General features: G+C 36.4%; 1 protein-coding gene across 7 annotated transcripts in view; it reads left to right on the top strand.

The window, feature by feature from the left end:
• Window positions 1-23,436, top strand: part of HDAC9 (histone deacetylase 9) — a 1,025,726-nt gene that overhangs the window by 956,287 nt on the left and 46,003 nt on the right. For all 7 annotated transcript variants that reach the window (XM_010835593.1, XM_010835596.1, XM_010835590.1 and 4 more), the window contains one exon: window positions 17,396-17,480. In XM_010835593.1, coding sequence (XP_010833895.1) covers window positions 17,396-17,480 — 85 coding nt within the window. The remainder of the gene's footprint in view (window positions 1-17,395; window positions 17,481-23,436) is intronic.

The raw sequence follows: 23,436 nt of genomic DNA, 5'->3' as shown, positions 1-23,436 counted from the left end.
TGAGACCAAGAGTCTTCTCCAACACCATAGTTCAAAAGCATCAATTCTTCGGCGCTCAGCTTTCTTCACAGTCCAACTCTCACATCCATACATGACCACTGGAAAAACCATAGCCTTGACTAGATGGACCTTTATTGGCAAAATAATGTCTCTGCTTTTCAATATGCTATCTAGGTTGGTCATAACTTTTCTTCCAAGGAGTAAGCGTCTTTTAATTTCATGGCTGCAGTCACCATCTGTAGTGATTTTGGAGCCCAGAAAAATAAAGTCTAACACTGTTTCCACATTTCTCATGAAGTGATGGGACCAGATGCCATGATGTTCGTTTTCTGAATGTTGAGCTTTAAGCCAACTTTTTCACTCTCCACTTTCACTTTCATCAAGAGGCTTTTTAGTTCCTCTTCACTTTCTGCTATAAGGGTGGTGTCATCTGCATATCTGAGGTTATTGATATTTCTCCCGGCAATCTTGATTCCAGCTTGTGCTTCTTCCTTATAATACCCTAAATACTGCCTGTTCCTTTTGTTGGATGTCTTCAACTACATAAGCACGATCTAAAATTTTTTCATCTTGAACTCAAAGAGATTTAAGTAATCTATGTCTGTATGTATTTTTTAATTGAGAAATCTGAGGGATATAAGCAGAAATATAGATTTTTCATGAAATATTTTAAGGGCAACAGATGGATTTGGTATATTGAACTCTGAAAAGTAAATTTTGATGTGTCAGATCTACCAGTATACAAAGGAGACAATGCGAAGAGAAAGACAGATTTTTTAAATGACAAATGAAAGAAAAATATATATGTGTTGTGCATTAGAAGTCATTTGAAAAAAGGAAATGAAAATGTAATACTTGAAACAACTTAGGAAACAAAAGGTTCTTCTCACTTTCATTGACAATATAATTTATAATCCATGGTCTGGATTTCTGTATTTTTTTCCAGTTCAAAGGTCATCATGACTAACAGCATGACTACATTGAAGTTTTAAGTTTCATTCCTTTATAGAAACTAACCTATAAGGCACACTGCATGCGCCTCACGACTGGAAAAAACGCATGCATGTTGTTTTCATAGTAGTTTTACGTGGTAGGCTCTAAGTAAGAAAATAAAAAAGGATGTCTTTCAGGATACCAATTATTGCAATTTCAAATCCCATTTTCCTCCAGACTCCCCTTTCAGGTGATTAATAGGATAATTATAACTTATTATCTGGGATTTCACTTTTACAAGTAACAAAATATAGTAAAGCTTGAGCTTGAAACGTTGGCAGAACCTACTCTGGCTTCTCAACATTGAACATGCAATTGAACTCAAATTAAGAAGGTCAAGAAGGGCTTTTTTGAGAGACTCTGTACTTTGTCAGATGTATTTATTCATGTGCAGAGGATTAGAATTCATAAACATTTTGCCAGTTTTTTTTTTTTTAATGCTGTTTCTTTTCCTTGTTGTTCTTGGCTAGGCCATGTCAATACAGCAAAATGCTGCTTCATATGACTTATTATCAGCAGAATAATATGTATTACATAACCCAAAGGGATTGTAAAATCAGCAAGAACTCTTGGCTCTGCATCTCAGTGTAGATACATAAATGGGTACCACAAACAAATTTTTTTTAATTAAGTTATCTGAGTGTCACACCCCAAATAGGCATTTGTTCTTTTTAAATATGTTTTATCATGAAAGTGATCTAATTAGCAAAACATCTCTTAACTATTCTTTTGAGAAATATGCACAAGGTCAGTCAAAATAATATACTATTGGATTAAAACTAATTTGAGCATGGTACAGGAAATTCCTTGAGGCAAGTGATTTTTGAAGACATACCAGAATTCTTTTTTTTTTCTTGGCAAAGTTCATAACTTAGATTTATCAGTCCAATCACTGTATGATGATTATTTTTGAACTTCTCTAATGAAGCACTTAGAAACTGAGCAGTAAGACATTAAAGTGACTGTCTAAATGTGAAGATTCAGGTTGTTTGGGATAGCATCAGAGATACTTGTGTGAATAGTCGTGTGGTTTCTTCGTGATAATAATAGAAACATCTGTGAAGTTCTCAGAGAAACTGATTTTGGTGGCTGGCATTTGTGCTAGCTGGCCGACAATGTCACAGTTGCTTTAAAGCCATATTTGCCTAGTGTCAGGCAAAGCCAATTAGGAGCACCCTAGGTTTCTGCTGCTGAAAGAAATTTTCTTAAGAGGTGAGAAAAGCTTAGGCAGTTGGCATGCCTATGGAATTTAAAATGAAAACACTGAAGAACTTAGGTAAAAAGAAAAGAGGACAAAGAGAGAACATGGCTATTAAAAGACCACCTGTCAAAACAGAATAAAGGACAGTTGTAAGCTTGTGAGGAAAAAAAGAAAACAAATTGCCATAGACATGGAAGCTGTCGAGATGATGCTACAGCTCCAGTCCTGGAGGTTCCACATTTAGCATTTGAGTCTATAGCCTGTCTTTTCTTAATCTCCCTCACTCTTATTAAGGTCTGGCTTCTAGGCCTTTCTCCCTTCCCTCTCTTCCTCTCTCCCTGCTGTGTCCTGTTGACTAGGCTCAGCTGCTTGGATTTCAGCAGCAGTGGCTACATTTAGTGATTGTGTATGTTGATAATCCTCCAAGATGACTTTTTTGCTCCAAAGGTGCTGAAAAAGTCTCTTGAATTGGCTTAAAAGTGTTGACAACCCCCACTGAGGTGAACTCTTGAGGTGTTGTCTGAATTGCTCATCAGGGGTGTGTTTGTATTAGATTGTGAACGGAGAACTCATTTTACCATATTTTTCATCCTCCAGATTGTGTATGGCTGACTCCACTGGGGAACTGGTGTGAATCAAGGAAAGCTTACAAGCTCCTAAATAGTTGCAAGTCATGAGTAGAGAAAGGGAGAAGTGAATACAGGGAAAATAATCCAGAACAATCTTTTTCATGGTCTTCTCTTAGACTTTGAAACCTGTCCACACTCTGAAAGAGAGTGGATAATCTGAAGAGTTAAAACGTTTTAGAAAATATTATTTGAAGATACTCTGTGTCGTAGATGTAACATGTGGGTTTGTATTTCTTACAAGCTTATGAGAAGTAGAGCCGAAGTAATTGTGGAGTTTTCTGCTTATTTAGTTTAGCAAATGCCAGTTAAAGTAGAAGTTATCTGGATAATTCAAAACTCCATCATGCAGGTCTTCTGTACTGTTTGTCTTTAGGCTTTTCAGAAGGTGTTAAGGGGAATGTAGACGGGGAAGCTGGATGCTTCATAGGGTTCTGGTTACCAATAAAACAAAGAAAGCATTTCTTTTCAGTGGTGAAGCAAATATGTTATGACATTCATTTATCCATCTATTCATTAAATAGTCTTTTATCAGACTTAAATGTTATACCCATAAGTTCTAATACAATACAAGTAAAAGAAATATAAACAAAGTATTTGGGGAATGTAATGTCAGACCCTTTATTTTTAACTGTGTGAGGACAGAAGAATATTTTAATAGAGGAAGTAACTTTTAACTTTGGTCTTGAATAAAAATTGTAATCTGACAAGCTAAAATCTAAGCAAAGGAGTTCTCTCTTAAAATAGAGATACCTAGATAAAGATGTTAGGATTTCTTGGAATTGTGGCTGGCTCTTTGTTGAGTTTGTTTTGACTTTGGCAGAGGAGAGACTACTTTGAGTGGAATAACAGTAAATAATGAGGGTGGATCAGTAGAGTGGAATCCTGTAAGGAATTAGAATTCCTATGGAAAATGTGGAAGACTTGAACAAATGAGTTCTATTCTTGGGGGTAAAAAAAAAACCAGTGTATGATTTTTGAATAAGGGAGTCTTCTACCAAAAAAGAAAAAAGTTTATTGAGGAAGTAGGTTTGATTCCTGTGTAGGGAAGATTCCCTGGAGAGGAGGGCATCACAATACATTCCAGTATTCTTGCCTGGAGAATCCCTTGGACAGAGGAGCCTGGTGGGCTACAGTCCATAGGGTCACAAAGGGTCAGATACGATTGAAGCTACTTAGCATGCACGCATGCATTGAGGGAAATAATCATTAGGAACAATTTCCCTCAATTATCAACCAACAAAATGACAGTCTATCAGTGCAATGTTAGGGCTGGCTTTTTTTTAAATTAATTAATTTTAATTGGAGGATAATTTTTTGACAATACTGTCGTGGTTTTTGCCATACATTGACATGAATCAGCCATGTATATGTATGTGTCTCCCCGTCCTGAACCCCCGTCCCACCTCCCTCCGCACTCCATCCCTCTGGGTTGTCCCACAGCCCTGGCCTTGAGTGCCCTGCTTCATGCATCAAACTTGCACTGGTCATCTATTTTACATATGTTTCAATGGTATTTAGAGCTTCCTCTTAATGGCTCATGAGACCTAAGTGTGTGTCTCTCCACTTAAATCTGAGTTCAGTGATATCACATTGGTAGCTTGAAATAAGCCCTGGTGGGAGTATTTACACCATGGCAATCAGCAAATGCTATGAATACAAATTACAGCTATTTTTGAGTCAGCTGTTAAACAGTTAGCACTGTACCACTGCTACATGATATGAAATGGGTCTTCTTAGCAGAAAAGTCAACATTTCAAAAACAGTATAGTAAGAATACTGTTCTACTTAACAAAAAGTTAAGATAAACACATGCAAATCATCAGACTAAAGAAGAGAAAATTAAAAAGCCAGTGAGGATAAGACAAGAATCACAGACAATGAAACATGAGGACTTACAAAATGTAGCTATCAGATTTAAACTTATTTTGTAAAACAGGGACTTGGAAACAAGATTTTTTGCTTATAAAATGAATTAAGCTTTTTTTTTTAATCAATTATGGAGGTCTAGATTATGGACGTTATGTTAGGAAACTACACACAAAGCACTGACCACACATCCCTTAAATGTTACTGAAACTTCAGTTTAACATGCACATTTTAATATATGTAGTATTTTCCTAACTCAGCTGTGCATTTTGAAATGTTTTCTCATTATATTGCAAAGTTACACTCTAACCTCAATGTTTAAACAAAATATCAATAGTCTGAATTATGCAACTATTTGTACTCATTATCCTTTTTCTAACAGGCCATTATTCCTCCTCCTTTTTACCTGTAAGTTCATTTTTAATTATTTAGTTATTCTCATAGATAGTTAAATATGCCACTGTGTCCAAACTTTCCAGTTAAGTATCATTGATACTGTGGTATTACTGTTTGGATATGATACTAAACAGAGGCACTTCCTTATGGTCTTCCTCCTTCCATTCACTGGCTAATACATTGTGTAAGCTACATGTCTCTGAGCTGCAATAGCTTTGGGTAGAACTCACGTAATAGAGTAATAACCACTGTAATAATCTGTTAGGCTAGCCCACTTGTTCCTGTTATTTTTTAAAGGAATCCTTCAGTATCTCCTGTGAATTGAACGTCCATGACTGTACCCTTTGCCTCTTGGTCCTCCTGATATTCTCATAAGATATGTTAGGCTTATATCACGTCCCTTGGCCAGAGATGTTTCTTTATTGCTGTGTGATGTCGCCATTGTCTATATGAAGGTAGGTTGCAGGCAGATTCAGTCTGAATAATCTCAGTAGTCTGTCAGTATAGTAACTTGATGATCTGTAGAATCTGTTCTGATTTACTTTCCCCGCCATCTGTTTAGTCAAGGATTTTAATGACTCCAAATGAGTAAAGAGTTATTTGGAGAATGACTCATGAATCACAATATGGATAAAATTATATCCAGATTTACTTAAGCAATCAAATTAAACATATACAACTAATTGCAGACATCTCTAAGATAATTATTTAAATGATAGCTGGGTTTTAACCACCAATCCCTCCTCACTAGGGAATTGAAAATAGTTCATCAGCATGGAGGGTCAGGTCTATATGACAGTCTGCTGCCCTTATCCTCTTGGTCTTGATCATCATATTCTTCCAAAATTCCACAATATCTTTGGTCCGGACAACTGAATGCTTTCTCTGTTTCTTTTCTGAGTTGCTTTGCATGTTATAGGGGACTTTCAGTTCCCTTTGTAAGTGAATTTGTGGCCTGTATTTAAGAATATAACTTGTTCTTACTGCAAAATCTATAATCTCACTTTTTTTTTCTTAGATGTGCCATAATATAGTAGAAAAAGCATGGACTCAAGAAGTAGAAGTAGACTAGTTTCCCTCTTCCCTTATGCTAGAAAATGTAGTCTCTTTTTAAATTGCTTTTAATTATTCAATATAATATTTATCCAGGAAACTGGTTTAGGCATGAATGTACAACTCAGAAATATCACAAATACGACACATATATAACCATCAACGGGGACAATAACTTCAGTACCTCAATAGTTCACATACACACTTTCCCAATTAGTACTTCCTTTCTCTTTTCTGAACGTAACCAGGTTTTTAGTTCTTAACATAAGATTTTAATTTACCTGTTCCTGTTTTTGAGATTTATATACATGAAATCATACTATAGATACACATGCCTTTGCATCTAACTTCTTTTGCTCAACATTGTGGGATTAATCCATGTTATTGCAGCTAGCTATAGTTTCTTCATTTTTATTATTAGATTCTATAAAAAGAATTTCCAGGACAATGTCATGATTTATTTATCTATTCTACTTTTAATGAATGTAGGGAATATTTTTTAGTTTAGGGACCATTAGTAACAGTGCTGTGATAGACATTTTATATATCTTTTTGGTACATTTGAACACACATTTTTGTTCAGCATATATCTAAAGGTAGAATTATTGCTGGGTCATGAAGTATCCATATATTTATTTTTTTGTAGAAAATATCAAACTGCTTTCCATGGGGGTTGTCACAATTCATACTCTATCAGCAGCATAATACCTATTTCCATTATTCTGTATCCCACCAAGTCTTGGCATCAGCAGACTTTTTAAATTTTAGACATTTAATTGGGTATATAGTAGTATATAATCATGGCCTTGCCTTTCCAGAATACTAATGAACTTAAGCAGCTCTTCTGTTTATTATTTGTACATCCCTAGTGGAGAAGGCAATGGCACCAGTACTCTTGCCTGGAAAATCCCATGGACGGAGGAGCCTGGTGGGCTGCAGTCCATGGGGTCGCTAAGAGTCAGACACGACTGAGCGACTTCACTTTCACTTTTCACTTTCATGCATTGGAGAAGGAAATGGAAACCCACTCCAGCATTCTTGCCTGGAGAATCCCAGGGACAGGGGAGCCTGGTGGGCTGCCGTCTACAGGGTCTCACAGAGTCGGACACGACTGAAGTGACTTAGCAGCAGCAGCAGCAGCAGTGGCTCAGATGGTAAAGAATCTTCCTGCAATTTGGGAGACCTAGGTTTGATCCCTGGGTTGAGAAGATCCCCTGGAGAAGGGAGTAGCTTTCCACTCCGGTATTCTTGCCTGGAGAATTCCAAGGATAGAGGAGCCTAGCAGGCTGTAGTCCAGGCAGTTCCAAAGAGTCAGACACAACTAACACTTCCACTTTTTCACCTACTGAAGAACGTATTCAGGTTTTTTGTTTACTTTCAGACTATCTTTTTTTCTTTTTTAACTGATTTAAGCAGCTCTTTGTAGAGTCTGTTGCTGGTTTCATATGTTGAAGTATTTTATCTGTCTTTTCACCTTCTTAATCGTGTACATTGGTAAATAGTACTACATTGAAAATTACTTTTATTTATTAATCATTTCCTTTAGCATTAATTCTTTTTGAATTCTTTCCGTTTATTCCAAATCCTGAACGTATTCTGTAATCTCGTCTTAAAGATTTTGCCTGAACATTTAGATGCACATTCTCCAGGAGTTGAATATGTATACAGCGTAACATAGAAGTTAAGTTTTTTTAAACTTTTTCTTGTGGTGTAGGTGATTTACAATGTTGTGTTAATTTCAGGTGTACAGCCAAGTGAATCAGTTATACATGTATTCACTTTTTAAAATTGATTTATTTTTTATTGAAGGATAATTGCTTTTATGCCATTACAGAGTATTGAGTAGAGTTCCCTGTGCCATACAGCAGGTTCTTATTAGTTATCTATTTTATGTATAGCAGTGTGTGTGTATGTTTGTCTCAATCTCCCAGTTTGTCCCTCTTCCCCCATCCCCTGGTAACCATAAGTTGTTTTCTACATCTGTGATTCTGCTTATGTTTTATAAATAATTTCATTTGTACCCTTTTTTTGGATTCCACAGGTAAGTGATATATGATATTTGTCTTTTTTTGACTTACTTAGTATGACAGTCTCTTCAAGTGCATCCATGTTGGTGCAAATGGCATTATTTTGTTCTTTTTCATTGCTGAGTAATATGCCATTGTACAGGCTTCCTAGATGGCTCAGTGGTAATGAATCTGCCTTCTAATGCAGGAGAAGCAGGTTCGATCCCTGAGTCAGGAAGATCCCCTGGAAAAGGACCACTGTAGTATTCTTGCTTGGGAAATCCCATGGACAGAGGAAACTGACAGGCTAAAGTCCATGGGGTCACAAAAGAGTTGGACATGACTTAGTGACTAAACAACAACAATAATGTACCATTGTATATATGTACCGTATCTTCTTTATTCATTCCTCTGTTGATAGACATTTAGTTTGCTTCTATGTCCTGATTATTGTGAATAGTGCTGCAATGAACATTGGGGTACATAAGGTTTTTTAATGTGAATATATATTTAATCTAGTACCATATATTGAAAAGACCATTCATTTCTTATGGGTCAGCAGTGGTGTCTTTCTACATATATACATGGAGACTCTAAACTTCTCCACGGGTCTCATTTTCTATCCTTGTGACATTGTCAAACTATCTTTACTTCATAGTGGTATAGGAAATCTTGATATGTGGGAGAAGAAATCTCCCAGTTTGTTTTTCTTCAAAACAGTCTTGGTTACATTTGTCCCCTCTGTGTTTTTGTATGCAATTGTAGAATAACCTTGTGCAATTTCATACACAAGTGTTAATCTCTCAGTTGTGTCCAACTCTTTGCAACCCTGTGGACTGTAGCCCACCAGTCACTTGTCCATGGCATTTTCCAGGCAAGAATACTGAAATGGGTAGCCATTCCCTTCTCCAGGGGATCTTCCCAATCCAGGGATTGAACCTGGGTCTCCTGCATTGCAGGCAGATTCTTTACTGTCTGAGCCACATAAATATATGGATTTAGTTCACCATTAAAGGCAGAGGTTATCACATAGTAATAAAAATACTGTTAAAAGGCACACTTCCTGTGATATAATGACAAAGTTGGAAGATAAAAAGTGAAGAAAAAGTTAAACTACAGAAATACACAAAGGAAAACTTACATGGCTATACCAGTATCAGTTAAGTGAACTTTAAGACAAAGAAAAAACAACTAGAGATATACGGTTCACAGTTCAAATATTCTGTTAACTGGTAAGATAAAAAATTCAAAGTTATAATTTAATAACAGAGCTTCAAAACATAGCAAGAAAACATTGAATGAAACAAATGGAAGGAATAATTAATACCACAATCATAGTGATAGACTTTAAGATACCTCTTTCAGTAGCTGATAAAGAAGACAGTAAAAAGGGGAGTATGTATAAGATTTAAGCACCTCAATAAACATGCCTTAATTGAAATATATAATTGGCCATACCCAGTAACTGCAGAATATCATTCTTTTCATGGACACTTGTAAAGTTTTCAAAAATAGATTATTATATTTGTGGATGTACTGCAAGTTTCATTAAATTTCAATTAATTGATTTCATGCAGAGTATAATATCATAGTGAAACTAAACTAGAATATATATTACATAACATAAACAAATAGAAAGATATCCCACATTCATGGATTAGAAGACTTTATATTGTAAAAATGCCCATACTGTCCAAAGTGAGCTAGAGATTGGATTACAATTCCTATCAAAGTCCCAATAGCAATTTTTTACAGAAATAGAAAAAAAATTCTAAAGTTCATATGTAATCCCAAAAGACCACAAATGAAAAGGCAATCTTGAGAAAGAGGAGCAAAGTTGGAAGCTTAATGTATCCTGATTTCAAAAAAATTACAAAGCTACAGTAATCAAAATAGAAATAAATCCTCACATATATGTCAACGGATCTTCAAAAGAGTGCCAGGAATGCAAAATGGAGAAAGGGCTGTCTCTTGAACAATGATTTTGGGGAAACTAGATGTCCACTTATAAAAGAATGAAACTGAAACTTTATCTTGCTCCATACACAAAAATAAACTGGTAAGAGTTAAATACTTTAACATAAGACCTCAAACTATACAAATCCTAAAAAGAAAATAAGGGTTAACTTTTGTGACTTTGCTCTTAGCAGTAATTTCATGGATATGATGCCAAAAGCACTGACAACAAAACAGAACGAGCCAGTGGGACTGCATCAAACTAGAAAGCCTGTGTACAGCAAAAAAGAGAATTAACAGAGAAAAACGACAACCTGTGGGTGGGAGAAAATATTTGCACACTGTATATCTGATAAGGTGTTCATATCCAAATTATATAAGGAACACTTAACAGCTCAGTACTAAAATATAATAAACCTGATTTTTAAATGGGCTAAGGATTGAATAGACATTTCTCCCAAAAAAATATGTTAGTACAAATCACCATCAGTTTTATGAAAAATGCTTAGCATCACTCATCAGGGAAAAGTATGTCAAAACCACAATGAGATATCACTTCCATGTGTCATAATATCAGAATGACTATTATAAAAAATGGAAACAGTGACAGATTTTATTTTCTTGGGCTCCAAAATCACTGCAGCTGGTAACTGAAGCCATGAAATTAAAAGACGCTTGCTAACTGGAAGAAAATCTGTGACAAACCTAGACGGCATATTAAAAATCAGAGACATTACTTTTCCAACAAAGGTCCATATAGTCAAAGCTCTGGTTTTTCCAGTAGTCATGTATGGATGTGAGAGTTGGACCATAAAGAAGGATGAATGCCAAATGCTTTTGAACTGTGGTGCTAGAGAAGACTCTTGAGAGTCCCTTGGACTGCAAGGAGTTCCAACCAGTCAATCCTAAAGAAATCAACCCTAAATATTCACTAGAAGGACTGATGCTGAAGCTCCAGTACTTTGGCCACCTGATACAAAGAGCCAACTCACTGGAAAAGACCCTGATGCTGGGAAAGACTGAAGGCAGGAGGAGAAGGGCGTGACAGAGTATGAGATGATGGGATGGCATCACCGACTCAATGGACATGAGTTTGAGCATACTCTGGAGATAGTGAAGGACAGAGAAGCCTGGCGTGCTGCAGTCCATAGGGGTTGCAAAGAGTTGGACACACCTGAGCGACTGAACAGTGCTATTAAGGAAAAAAAAAAAAGACAACAGGTGTTGGCAAGTACATGGAGCAAGTAGAACTTTTGCACTCTGTCAATGAAGATACAAAATGGTACAACTGCTATGGGAAAGAGTAGAGAGGACCCTCAGAAAGTTAAATGGAGTACTACCATGTGATCCAGCAGTCCCACTTTAGGATATTTATTCAAAAGAATCGGAATCAGGATCTCAAAGAGATACTAGCACTATGAACATTGCAGTGCTATCCACCATAGCCAAGATATAGACACAGCTAAATGTCCATTGACAGATGACTGAATAAGTAAATGTAATAGATGCATACAATGGAATACTAGTCAGTGTTTAAAAGGAAGCAAATTCTGCACTATGCAACAACATGGATAAACCTTGAAGACATTATGTCAAGTGAAATAATCCATTTGCAAAAAGACATACATTGCATGATTCCACTTATATGGTATATAAAATAATTAAATCCATAAAATCAAATAGTGGAATGGTGGTATCAAGGGATGAGGAGAAGGGCAATTGGGGAGTTATTAATCCATGGGCATAAGATTCCATCAAGCAAGATGAATAAGCTCTAGAGTTGTCCTCTACAACATGGTACATATAGTAAGTAATAATGTATTGCATACTTAAAAAGTGTGTTAAGTAGTTAGATCTCATGTTAAGTATTCTACAATACAATTAAAAATAAAATACTGATGATACAAAATAAAAAATAAGACTAAAAAATAAAGTGGTTGTATAATTTGAAATAAAAAGACAAATAGAAAATCTATATTTGGAGATTTCAAAATACAGTCTCTCATGTGTCAAAAAAAATCATGGTAAAAATTAGTATTTTGAGCTGAAGTATTATGGAACTATAACCTGAATTTACAGACAAATGTAAGCTTTAAATGCATATATTGAAAGAAAGCTTAAAATTACAGACAGAAACACAGAACTCAAGAAATTAGAAAATCAAAGCACAAATTAAACATGGAGTGAGTGAATGAAATATAAAGAAAATAAAAACAAGCATACAATATATAAGATTAATAATGTCAAATTTTAGTTCTTTGAAATAGTTCTCAACATTGATAGATTGGTTGAAACATTGGAAAGATTGGTTGAAAGAGAAATCCTACATTACCACCTCTCTGAATGAAAAAGGGAACTTTACTAGAGATTTTAATGTATTAAAAGGATTATAAGAGAATTGTTTTTTTAAAACCTCATGTAAAAGAAAATTGAAATTCTATTTGAAATGGAAAAAATCCTTGTAAGAATATAAGCTTGCAAAAACTGAATCAAAAAGCCAGAAAACTTGAACACTACTATAATTAACAAAATTGAATCTTCAATACTAAATATACCTGCAGAAAACACCAGACCCATATGGCTTCATCAGTGTATTCTGCTAATAATTTACATTGTTTTAGACTAAAGGGAAAGATGGGAAAAGAATATTTCACAACTTTTTTTTTTTTTTTAACTAGTATAATATAGATACCCAAACTGAAAATAATTTTATAAGAAAAGAATATTACAGGAAAATTATGCTCATAAAGATAGTAATAAAACCCTGCACAAAATATTAGTAGTTCATCATTATCTTAAAAACCCATAATTGTGTTTAGGCCACAAATGTAACATATTAACATTCCAAAATTAGTTGTTATAATTCACCACATTAAGGGGATGAAGAAGAAATGTGACCATTTCAATAGATGTTTAAAAATTAGTTGAAAAATTAAATACTGAATTATGAACTACTTTTGGTAAACTGGGAATAAAAGGGAAATTTATTAACTTGATAAAGGATATCTACAAATATTCTATAGTATGCTTCAAATTTAAAGGTGAAATCTGAGAAGTTTTCTTTGAAATAAAAAACATGACAAAGGTGCCTACTCTCACTGCTTCATTTTACGATTATATTTGTGGTCCCAGACAGTGCAATAGGGTAAGAAAAAGAAATTAAAAAATAGTAAGATTGGAGTGGCATAAATAAATCATTATTCATAAGATATGACTGTATATTTAGAAATCCTATACAAAATCATTTATACATTATTAGAATTAATAAGTTTAACAAAATTGATTAATTTAAAAATCAGTTAAAACATCAGTTAAAATCAATTATTTTGATTTAAAAATGAATTATCTTTGTTGATTTTCCTGCTCTTTTAGTCTAAAAACATGCCCTGATTATGGCAGGCAACTAAGAGGAAGAATCTGCTCCATTTAGGTTAGTTGATTTTGGAGAGCCACCTAAAGCCTATCTCCCATGTTTTAAGGGTACCTGGTGGGTCAGACATTAAAGAATCTGCCTTCAATGCAGAAGACCTGAGTTCGGTCCCTGGATTGGAAAGATCCCTTGGAGAAGGAGATGGGAACCCATTCTAGTATTCTTGCCTGGAGAATTCCATGGAGACTTGGAATTCCATGAAGACTTCAGTCCATGGGGTTGCAAAGAATCGGACACGACTGAGTGACTAACACTTTAACTTGTTTTCTTTTTCCCCGTGTTTTCTTTCAATTAATCCTTTCTCCATTCATTCAACTTTTTTTTTTAGTGCCTATTATATACTAGGCCCTATCTTTGCCTTTACATTGGTTACAACAAAATAGAGTATGACACACATGGCTGATTACAATACTGTGTGTTGAGTAAACCAGAGTATTTGTGTGCAAAGGAGACAAGGAGGTGGAAGCAATTTGCTCTATCAGAGGATTTTAGACAAGAGTTCAGAGCAGGCAGTGTTTGTGTTAGTCCTTGAATGCTTTAGTAAGGTTTCAGTTCAAAGAAGGATGGGGAAAATAAAATTCAGAGGGAACAGAATACATAAAGGTGTAAGAGTGTAAAAATACTTGGCATATCTGAGAAATGTAATATAAAAGCTAAGATTAGTTAGTAGATCATTTGCTTGGTTGATGTGTGCATCTATCCTCGCGTACCTGTTATATTTTGTAAAATCTGATTAGCTTTTTTTCCTGTTCTTTTCTGAATCATGAAAATGATAGAGATGATTTCCTTGTCTCTTAAGTACAAAGTAAGTTTTGAGCTTCTCCAAGAATACCCTTGCCTATTTCCATTAGTGCCAGCAAAAATGATTTTTGATATTTTAAATGATCTGGTTCTAAAGAATCTAAAAATTATTTATTCACAACATTATAATGGCCACAACTTTTGTGATGCATTAAAATAGCTATAGTACTTAGAAATTACATGGTATGTGCAACTTAACAAACATCATCTGAATTGTATTAATACAGTATTGTAACTTTCTGTAAAAGATACAGAAAAACAAATATCCCTGTATTGAGTCTGAAAATCTATATTAAGAATTGCTGTAATGATTGCATTTAAGCTTTAGATATAGGAAATCTAGACGAGAGCTTCAGATGTCAAGAAGTTGTGCTAAAATCATCTAGTGTATCCTACAACTATTATTACTTGATGGAATTGTGCAAAAAAGATGGCAGGATAGGTGTGATTTCCTACATCTGCATCTGTTTTATCTAGTATAAAACATGAAGAAGTTCTTGAGTTTGCATAAATTATTGCAATACTTCCTTATTTATCTTTTAATAGTTCTTACTAACATTGAGTAGCCTCATTGCCAGTATTTTTGCTACATATTATCAGCCAAACTAAATACATAATACAGCTTTACTGTATATTCTTTTTTCTCCAATTTTATAAAATATGACTATTTAATATTTTATTACAGCTAGTTATTAGATTTTACTAATAATGACCAATACTCATAAATATTTATAAAATAGATGCTTTAGTCACATGTTTTAGAGCTTATAATTGTGAATTATTAAATCAGCAAACTCTTCTAGAGAAGATAACTCAATTCTGTGGTCCTCTAGACAAGGTTTTAATTTTATGAAAACAGAATCTAAATGTTGCTTGCCTTCTTGCCAACTGAGAGTATTACCCACTGCCTTCTCAGCAGAGCTACTAGAGAAAAAATAAAGAACCTACATTGAGAACCATGTGAATTCAACTCTGTCTATGTGTATACATTCAAAATGAAACAAATTGGGCAATTTACTGAAGGTTAAATCCTCTAAATGACATTCACCTAAAACATGCAGGAAAACAGTTTGGGAGGCTTAAATTATCAGTGTAATTGCCTTAATTCTCTAGGTTACTTTCATAAATAGACACAACTTTATCGTATCTAACTGAGGATTCCAAACTGGAGGTTTAGGGCTGTTTGTATTTTTACTCTTAACACCCTGAATCACCTTTATTTTCTACATAACCTAAGTCCTAAAAATAGCCCACAGACCTAATGTGAGAGCATTCCAGAACTGAGGTTTTCACGTTCATGCTCGGCTGTAGCTCCCGTTCCAGGAGCCAGCGCCTTTCAGCGTGTCAGCATGTCCACCCTGAAGTTGCAGGAAAGCTTTTCTAAGAACCAAATATGCTGATACAATGTTGTGCCTTTGTTCTTAAGTACTCGAACACAGAATGATATTTCAGAACGTTTTATTAGGAAAGTCTACCTGATTTCTATGAAAAATTTTTCTCTAAGCCCTGAGACAGAAGTGAAAGGAAAGATTATTTATGAGCAAGGTAGCTCAACCCTGTCTAATTCTTGGGTAAGAGTTTTCCAAGTAACCTTCCGTTTATGATTCAGGAGTTCCTCTGAGTTAAGAGGGTGTTACTAGGGTAACATATTTTTTTAAGATACTATCTGAAATACCAAATTTTTTTAAATGATTTTTAACCAGTTTTAAGTGCTTAAAACTGCAGAACGTTTCACTATGTTTTTTTTTTTTTTTTCTTTCCCCTCTGGCCAAACTATATTGCAAGTAAACCTTTTGATGTTTTAAAAGTTTTTCTTAGGCAGCTAAGAAAAACACCCTGGAAAGTTATATTTAGTGAATCTACCCACGTATAAATATCCCTGAGCTAGTCTGCTATCCTATGGCATCTGGAAGAAAGGTGTTATTGTTGTAGATTCCATGACTGAAGTATAGAATAATCAATTCAAAGAGACCCTGGGGGGAAGATTCACTCGCATATGCTGTGGAAACTTGGAATCTGGAGTTTTTTATATTCTTTTTTTTTTTCCCTACAGATGAAGGGATATAGATGAACTCATGGTTTAGCACAATGTCTAATGACATCATTTCCCATTCTTGCCTTATAATAGTTTGGTATGTTTGAGACTACTAGCTTTAAATTTACCAAAAAAGCTTTTTTTGTGGTTGTCAGTCCCTTTTTTACTATTACTTTCCTTGCTTTCTGGGTCACAATAGCTAGACAGCTATTTTGTTTGTGTAGTTCGTCCTGCTCCACACCAAGCCATATCACCAAGGTATTCCCCAGGGATGCATCATGAGATTTAGTCCTGCCAGAACACTCCATAAATTACTTAAAGCTCTTCTTCATTTCTTCAAAACAATGTTTGCTGAGCTTCCCCATGAAAAATCAGTGTTATTCCAGAAGATCAGGATAGATTTGCAAGACAGGAATTTGTCCTGTGCTTCCACGTCGGTATCTGCATAGATGTGAATACAGTGGAAGCCTAATGAAAGTGTACAGTTGTTTTATCTTTGGTAAAATATTTGAAATTTTTCTCTGCTATGTATTCAGTAGCAATTGAACAAGAGCAGCTATGTCTCGTGGCTTTCTACTGTGACATATCCAAACATATAAGGTAGCTAGATGCAAAAACACTGCGAAAGTATGGATAATAGACTTCCCACCTTCTGTCTACTTCAGCTTCCCTGAGGTTTTTTCTGCAGGGCCCAGCTGCATTTACACACAGGATGGAATTAGTTCTGTGAGGCACTTACAAAAATTACACAAGTAACTCGGATTTTTAAATACGACTAATACACAGACACGTACCTGCTTCAGGGACTTCATAGATTAGTTTTGTGACCAACAGAAAAGCCCCTTGGAATTTAATTATGTTGCTACAAAACAGAAAATAAAACTGGCTACACTTTTGGAACTGATATCAGCAAAATGTTAATTAGCTCTTGGAGCAAGCTTTTTTTAAGGTTGTTTCAGTTTGGTTTGCTTCTGTCAAACTTACAAAGTCATAATGTCCTGCTCATGTTATCATTTGCTGTTCTTACAGCTGGAGCCACTTGCAGAAGATGTTCTCCACCAAACTCCAAATATGAATGCCGTTATTTCTCTACAGAAGATCATTGAAATTCAAAGTATGTCTTCAAATTTTTTTAATATTTCTAATAAGGTACTCATTAAACATACATTGAGAATTGAGGATATGAAAAATATATTTGAGTTTTTCAAATGTAAGGAATATATATGAAGTAATTATGATTTGCAGCTACTATGTACTCATACCTAAATGTGTTATTGCCTCACTTTTTACTGTGGCAGCCTTGCACTAATAACAAAGTTGGAAGATTCTAGATTTAGAACCTTGCTTTTCTCATATTTTCCAAGAGTGTTTGGATTTTCTTCCATTAAGTATTTACACAAAACAATGAAATTAACATAGAAATTGTGATTATATTGTCCAGTGTTAACTGAGGTAAGTTATCTCCTAATGATGTTGGAATTCACCAATAATTTACTGGTTTTAAAGAAAACGTTCATGAGAAAGCCTACTATGAAATCCAACTGAACAAAAAGGGAGAGTTAAGATACTTTTTTTAAACTATCCAGTTCCTTTCACATCAGTGTTAATTTATCAGGAATTTTTCTTTTTAGATGATAACATGCATGAGCTTGCTCACACACATGCGTGTACACATACACACACTGAAAGCAGGCACAAATTAATATAAAAGTTAGTGTGAATGGGAAAACAAAATGGAAAATTAAATGTGAAGGAGGATTGGAAAGTCCTTAGTTTGCCACTGTTTTGTTGATGTTGTTCGGTCATTCAGTTGTGTCCAGCTCTTTGCGACTCCATGGACTGCAAGACTCCAGGCTTCCCTCTCCTTCACCGTATCTTGGAGTTTGCTCAAACTCAGGTCCATTGAGTTGGTGATGCCATTCAACAATCTTGTCCTCTGGTTGTCCCCTTTTCCTCCTGCCTTCAGTATCTCCTAGCATCAGGGTCTTTTACAGTGAGTCAACTCTTCATATCAAATGGCCAAAGTATTAGAGTTTCAGCTGCAGCATCAATCCTTTCAATGAATCTTTAGGGTTGATTTCCTTTAGGATTGAGTGGTTGGATCTCCTTGCAGTCCAAGGGACTCTCAAGAGTCTTCTCCAACACCATAGTTCGAAAGCATCAAATCTTCAACTCCTTTGTTGAAGCATTTTTTTTAAACACAGGTGGAGAAGCCACCTTCTAGAGACTCTATGACTCTGAGTCTTTGTCTTTGCTTGCTCAGTAGTAATTTGGAGATATGGTTGTGACTGGCATGTTGTGTAATCCATTCATCTTGTGCTTATTCAGTCTATTCTAACACCTCACTAAGGTCATCAGTAGTAGAAAAGTTATCTACTTTTTACACATAGATTCTTGTTTTCTGAGTATATTTTTTTCTGCCATTATACACACAGATTATTAAAAATCATTGTCCCTGTATATATTATGTTCACATCACTTTCAACTGGCATTCTTAGGTACTTATTACATGTTGATACATAATAACTGGAGCACTTATCAAGGCAAAGGACAGAATAGGAACAAGGAAGAATTTTTAATATTAGGAAGTTTGCATTCCAGTGAGTGAGAGGCACCAAAATAGATCATTTTAATAGAAGTCACAGCGTACACTGAGATCATGGACAAGAAACAGACCTTAAGCCCCTTTCAGCCAGAAGGAGAAGTACTGGAAAGTGAGAAAGGCTCAAGGAAGGTTAGAGGAAGACTCCTTGGCAGTGATAGGGCCTGAGCTTAGTCTTAACGTCTGAACAGGATTTTGGCCAGATGAAGAAACAGGGAATGTTCTGAAGGAAATAACAGTTTCACATAGGTATAAAAACTCATGGTTTATATATATCTTTAGAAACTGTGCTGTTGGCTTTTGCACTGGATCTAACTTCCCAGTAATGACTTTGCCCTGCGTGATGTTTTTCCTCTCACCACTGACGTTATTGTATGACTTGTGCAGTCTGCTTTCACCAAACAAACCTGTTTGACTCTTGAAAAGAATTTACTGTACTATCAGAATTTCTGTGTAAGAATTCTGCCCCTGTGGATTCTGAATCTGTGTCTTCTGCTCCAAAATGCATTGCAAATATCCAACCCTGACCACTTCCCCCATAAAAATCTCTTTCCTCCTGAACTCACTTGAGTATTCCACCAAGTTCAGTTTAGTTGCTCAGTCATGTCTGACTCTTTGTGACCCCATGAACCGCAGCATGCCAGGCCTCCCTATCCATCACCAACTGCTGGAGTCCACCCAAACCTATGTCCATTGAGTCGGTGACACATCTGACCATATTATTCTCTGTTGTACCCTTCTCCTCCTGCCCTCAATCTTTCCCAGCATCAGGGTCTTTTCAAATCAGTCAGCTCTTCACATCAGGTGGCTAAAGTATTAGAGTTTCAGCTTCAACATCAGTCCTTTCAATGAACACCCAGGACTGATCTCCTTTAGGATGGACTGGTTGGATCTCCTTTCAGTACAAGGGACTCTCGAGAGTCTTCTCCAACACCACAGTTCAAAAGCATCAGTTGTTCGGCACTCAGCTTTCTTTATAGTCCAACTCTCACATCTATACATGACTACTGTAAAAACCATAGCCTTGACTAGACGGAGACCTTGTTAAATCTGATACTTCTGTAAACTTCTCACACTAACATGGAGATTTTAATGAGTGGTGTTTTTTAAATTTTTCTATTGTTTGAGTTTTCCTGTGTTTTATGGTCTTTCAGTCATGGTTCCTTAATTACATGATAATCACCAGGAAGATGGAACCTATCTTCTCACCCTACTTGTACCTGCAGGCAGGGTTGGTACCAGGGGCGAGGACTGAAGTACAAGGGAATTGGGAGTTGGCAGATTCAAGGAAGAATGACTTGAATAACCCATCAAGGCCCTAGGGAACCAAGGCTTGTATCAAAGAGGGCTTCTGAAGACAGACTTCTCCTTCTGAGTCATGGATTCAGTATGGTATCATGGATGCTGTTATTGGCTACTCAGTAATTATGCATTCCTCATGTCTATTCAGAAAAAGCCTGGTTTTACCCATGAATCCTTGCAACCAGATACCATATAACTCAAGGGAAGATGAACTTATGCCCAGCTCCAGGGCAGCTGTTCTTAGTCTAAGGCTCAACCCACTTATCAGTGATTGGTTAAGAGTGGGTGTGGGCCCCAGTTATGGCCAGAGAGAATCAAGGCTGGATTCATGGGCTTTAAACAGTGTAGTCATATGGGCCCCATGTTTAGAAGGCTCCTGTCAAGGTTTAATACTGTTACTCTTGCTGCCTTGAAATTTTCACAAACTTTTCAGACAAGGAGCCCACATTTCAGTTTGCACTGTGCGTGAAAATTATGTAGCCTGTCCTGATGAAAATCAAGGTGCTGGTGATGTAAAAAAAAAAAAAGTACACACACACAGACACACACACACATATATATTTACCAAAACATGATTTGAGAGTAGCATCATCACCATAAGCAGAACTCCAGTTGCGGCTGAGAAGGCACTGAATGGTGGGTCGAGGTGGTGAAAGAAAAGATACACACACGAGGATAGTGATCTCTCATTAGTTGGGACACAGGTGAGAATTTGTACAGAGAAAACGGCTTGGTCCTGTGGCTTTGACCACTGTGTGGTACATTTTTATGTGTTTCTTTGAATTGTCTGTATTTGGGGCTACACTTCCAGGCTAAAGAAACAGAAAGGGACTGTGTAAAGTCTATAATGCAGTAAAAGAAGGTGGTATTTCAGGGGTAACAAACTGAAACAAACTTAGAAAATCAAAATCATGGGTACCTGACTTAGCAAACAATGCTATATTTCCTGAAAAACTATAAAGTTGTACTGTAAGTTTCATTTTTCTCTGTTTTATAGCACACTTCCATGTCACATGTTTTATAACACACTATCATGTCACATTCCTACAGAGCTCCAGGCGCTTGATTAGACACCCCATCTTACCTTTGGTGGGGAAGGTTATCAGGACTCATGAAAACTTTGTCGATCCCAGTGCAAAATGAAGATGTGTGAATGATTCCTTGTTAAAAAATATTAATAATTTCCAGAAAATTCCAGCAGAGCATTGAACCAAGAATGAGAGCCCTTCTGACCATGGGGTCCTTTGCAGCTGCCCGGGTTGCCTGTGCAGGAAGCTTGCTTGAAGGTAGCCTTTGTTAAACAGGGCAGCCGCCTCTTCACCTGTCTCTGAGTGTCAAACAGGTGACTCCTTTTAACTTTAAGAGATGTTCGAATTTCCACTCACTTCCTATCCCAGATTCGGAAGATTCTTCTGTGCTGGGGTTTGGGACTACAGTATCGAAAAAGCATGTAAATGCGGAGAAGCAGGCCTTGGAGCATGTGGGAAGCATTCAGGCAAGTTCCTCGATTGCCTTGTCCCAAGGCAGACAGCAAGGTGCTGACAGGCGTTATGTGGTTTTCTCTTTGAGAACTGAGCCCCCCAGCTGAGGGTATGCAGGTGCTGGAGGCTGTGATTAGCGCTGGCCCTTTGCCTGGCCACATGGATGTGAGTATTTTGCAGCGAAGTCATCCCTGTTGCCCTGTCCTTGTTTATACTACTTACTTAGCTGAGAAGAAAAGGCTTTACAAGGCAACAGCAGGGCAACTATTTCTCCTGACAGGTAAAGAACCACCCCTCAACCCCCACTCCTGCCCCTGACGGGTAAGGGTCGGTTTCAGCTTAAGATGGTGGGTGCATACAAAGATCAGCCATCTCTGATGAGAGGGAGGTATGGTCAAGAAGTTTCATGTTTGCACATGCTCTTCACTCAGCTCACCAAGTCTTCTGCCTCATCCCTATTCAGTTTTCAAGACTTAGCTCAAATGTTATGTCTTTGGGATGCCGTCTTGAATCACCATTCATCCCTAGTCTATATTAGGCGTGTTTCCTGGGTGCTTCTCATGGCAGAGATTGTTTTTGCTGATGTTCTTTGTTTTCAATTGCTGTAGCCTCTGCTTTGCAGTGTCTGAAATGTAATAGGTGTTCTGCAAACATTTGTTGAATGAATGAGTCAGCTAATACGTCAGTATTTGCCACACTTTTTTTTTCTTAGCCCAGACTGACTTTTTAACTAAGGTTATACTCCTTGGTTAGCTTGAGCAGAGCAAGGGATTAAGAAGTGCAGGCAAAACATCCATGAGAGCCCACTTCTTCACTCTCTTTTACAACCCACAGTGATGAGTCACTTCTAAGCTAGAAAGAACATGAATTACTTGTGAGCTAACCATTTCCATTGCTAAGCTTGGAGATGGCAGTTCTAAGAGTTGACTGGCCATCTATAATCACCAACAAGCAATGCCAGGTAAAAGTCAGCCCAGAGGAGAAAGGACTATCATATGTTTATAGCCTTTCCTGAAATCCATCCTAACAACTCGCAGTCCATTGAACTCTTACCTTCGTCTAAATAATAAGGTGAGAAGCAAGATTCCCAGATATCATGTTTACAGCAGTCCTGGCCCATGATAACACTTTCACTGATGTTGAAAGGAAGAACCATGAAGTGAGTTTTCCATAAAACTAAATTTATATAGTTTGAAAGACTGTAATTTTAAGTTTGAGAAACATATAATGAATGATGTTGATATTGATCTGTGAAACCTCAAAATTTGGAAACCACAAGTATATAGTCATGGTTTCCTTTTATTTATTTAAATATTTGAGAAAGAAGAGTACTCCTTTTAAGTGTCAACCAACTTTGTAGACCTCCTGCATGATCATAGTGATAATCACAGTATCTTTTGATTTGTGGACCAAGAAAATATATATGTACACAAGGATTTGAGGATTTTTTGAAAATTTTCCTGCAGCCCTCCAGTGGTTTGCAGCTGACAAGTTGAAAATCACTAACATAGGGGATTTAAAAATAATATGAATATCAGTGTAATCCTCACCAGACATGTGACAAAAAGCTAGCCACTTAACTTTCCTGCGGAATTTCCAGAGAAATTACTTGACATGTCACCACACTGCTCTTCTAAGGTGCTGCAATGTGTCCAAAAAATGTCAAATCAGAAGCAGAGTCATAG

The sequence above is a fragment of the Bison bison genome, unplaced genomic scaffold (assembly GCF_000754665.1).
Source record: "Bison bison bison isolate TAMUID 2011002044 unplaced genomic scaffold, Bison_UMD1.0 scf7180017864044, whole genome shotgun sequence".
Classification (NCBI taxonomy): Eukaryota; Metazoa; Chordata; class Mammalia; order Artiodactyla; family Bovidae; genus Bison; species Bison bison.
Note: the sequence above shows the minus strand (reverse complement) of the source record. Positions and strands in the feature narration are given on the sequence as shown.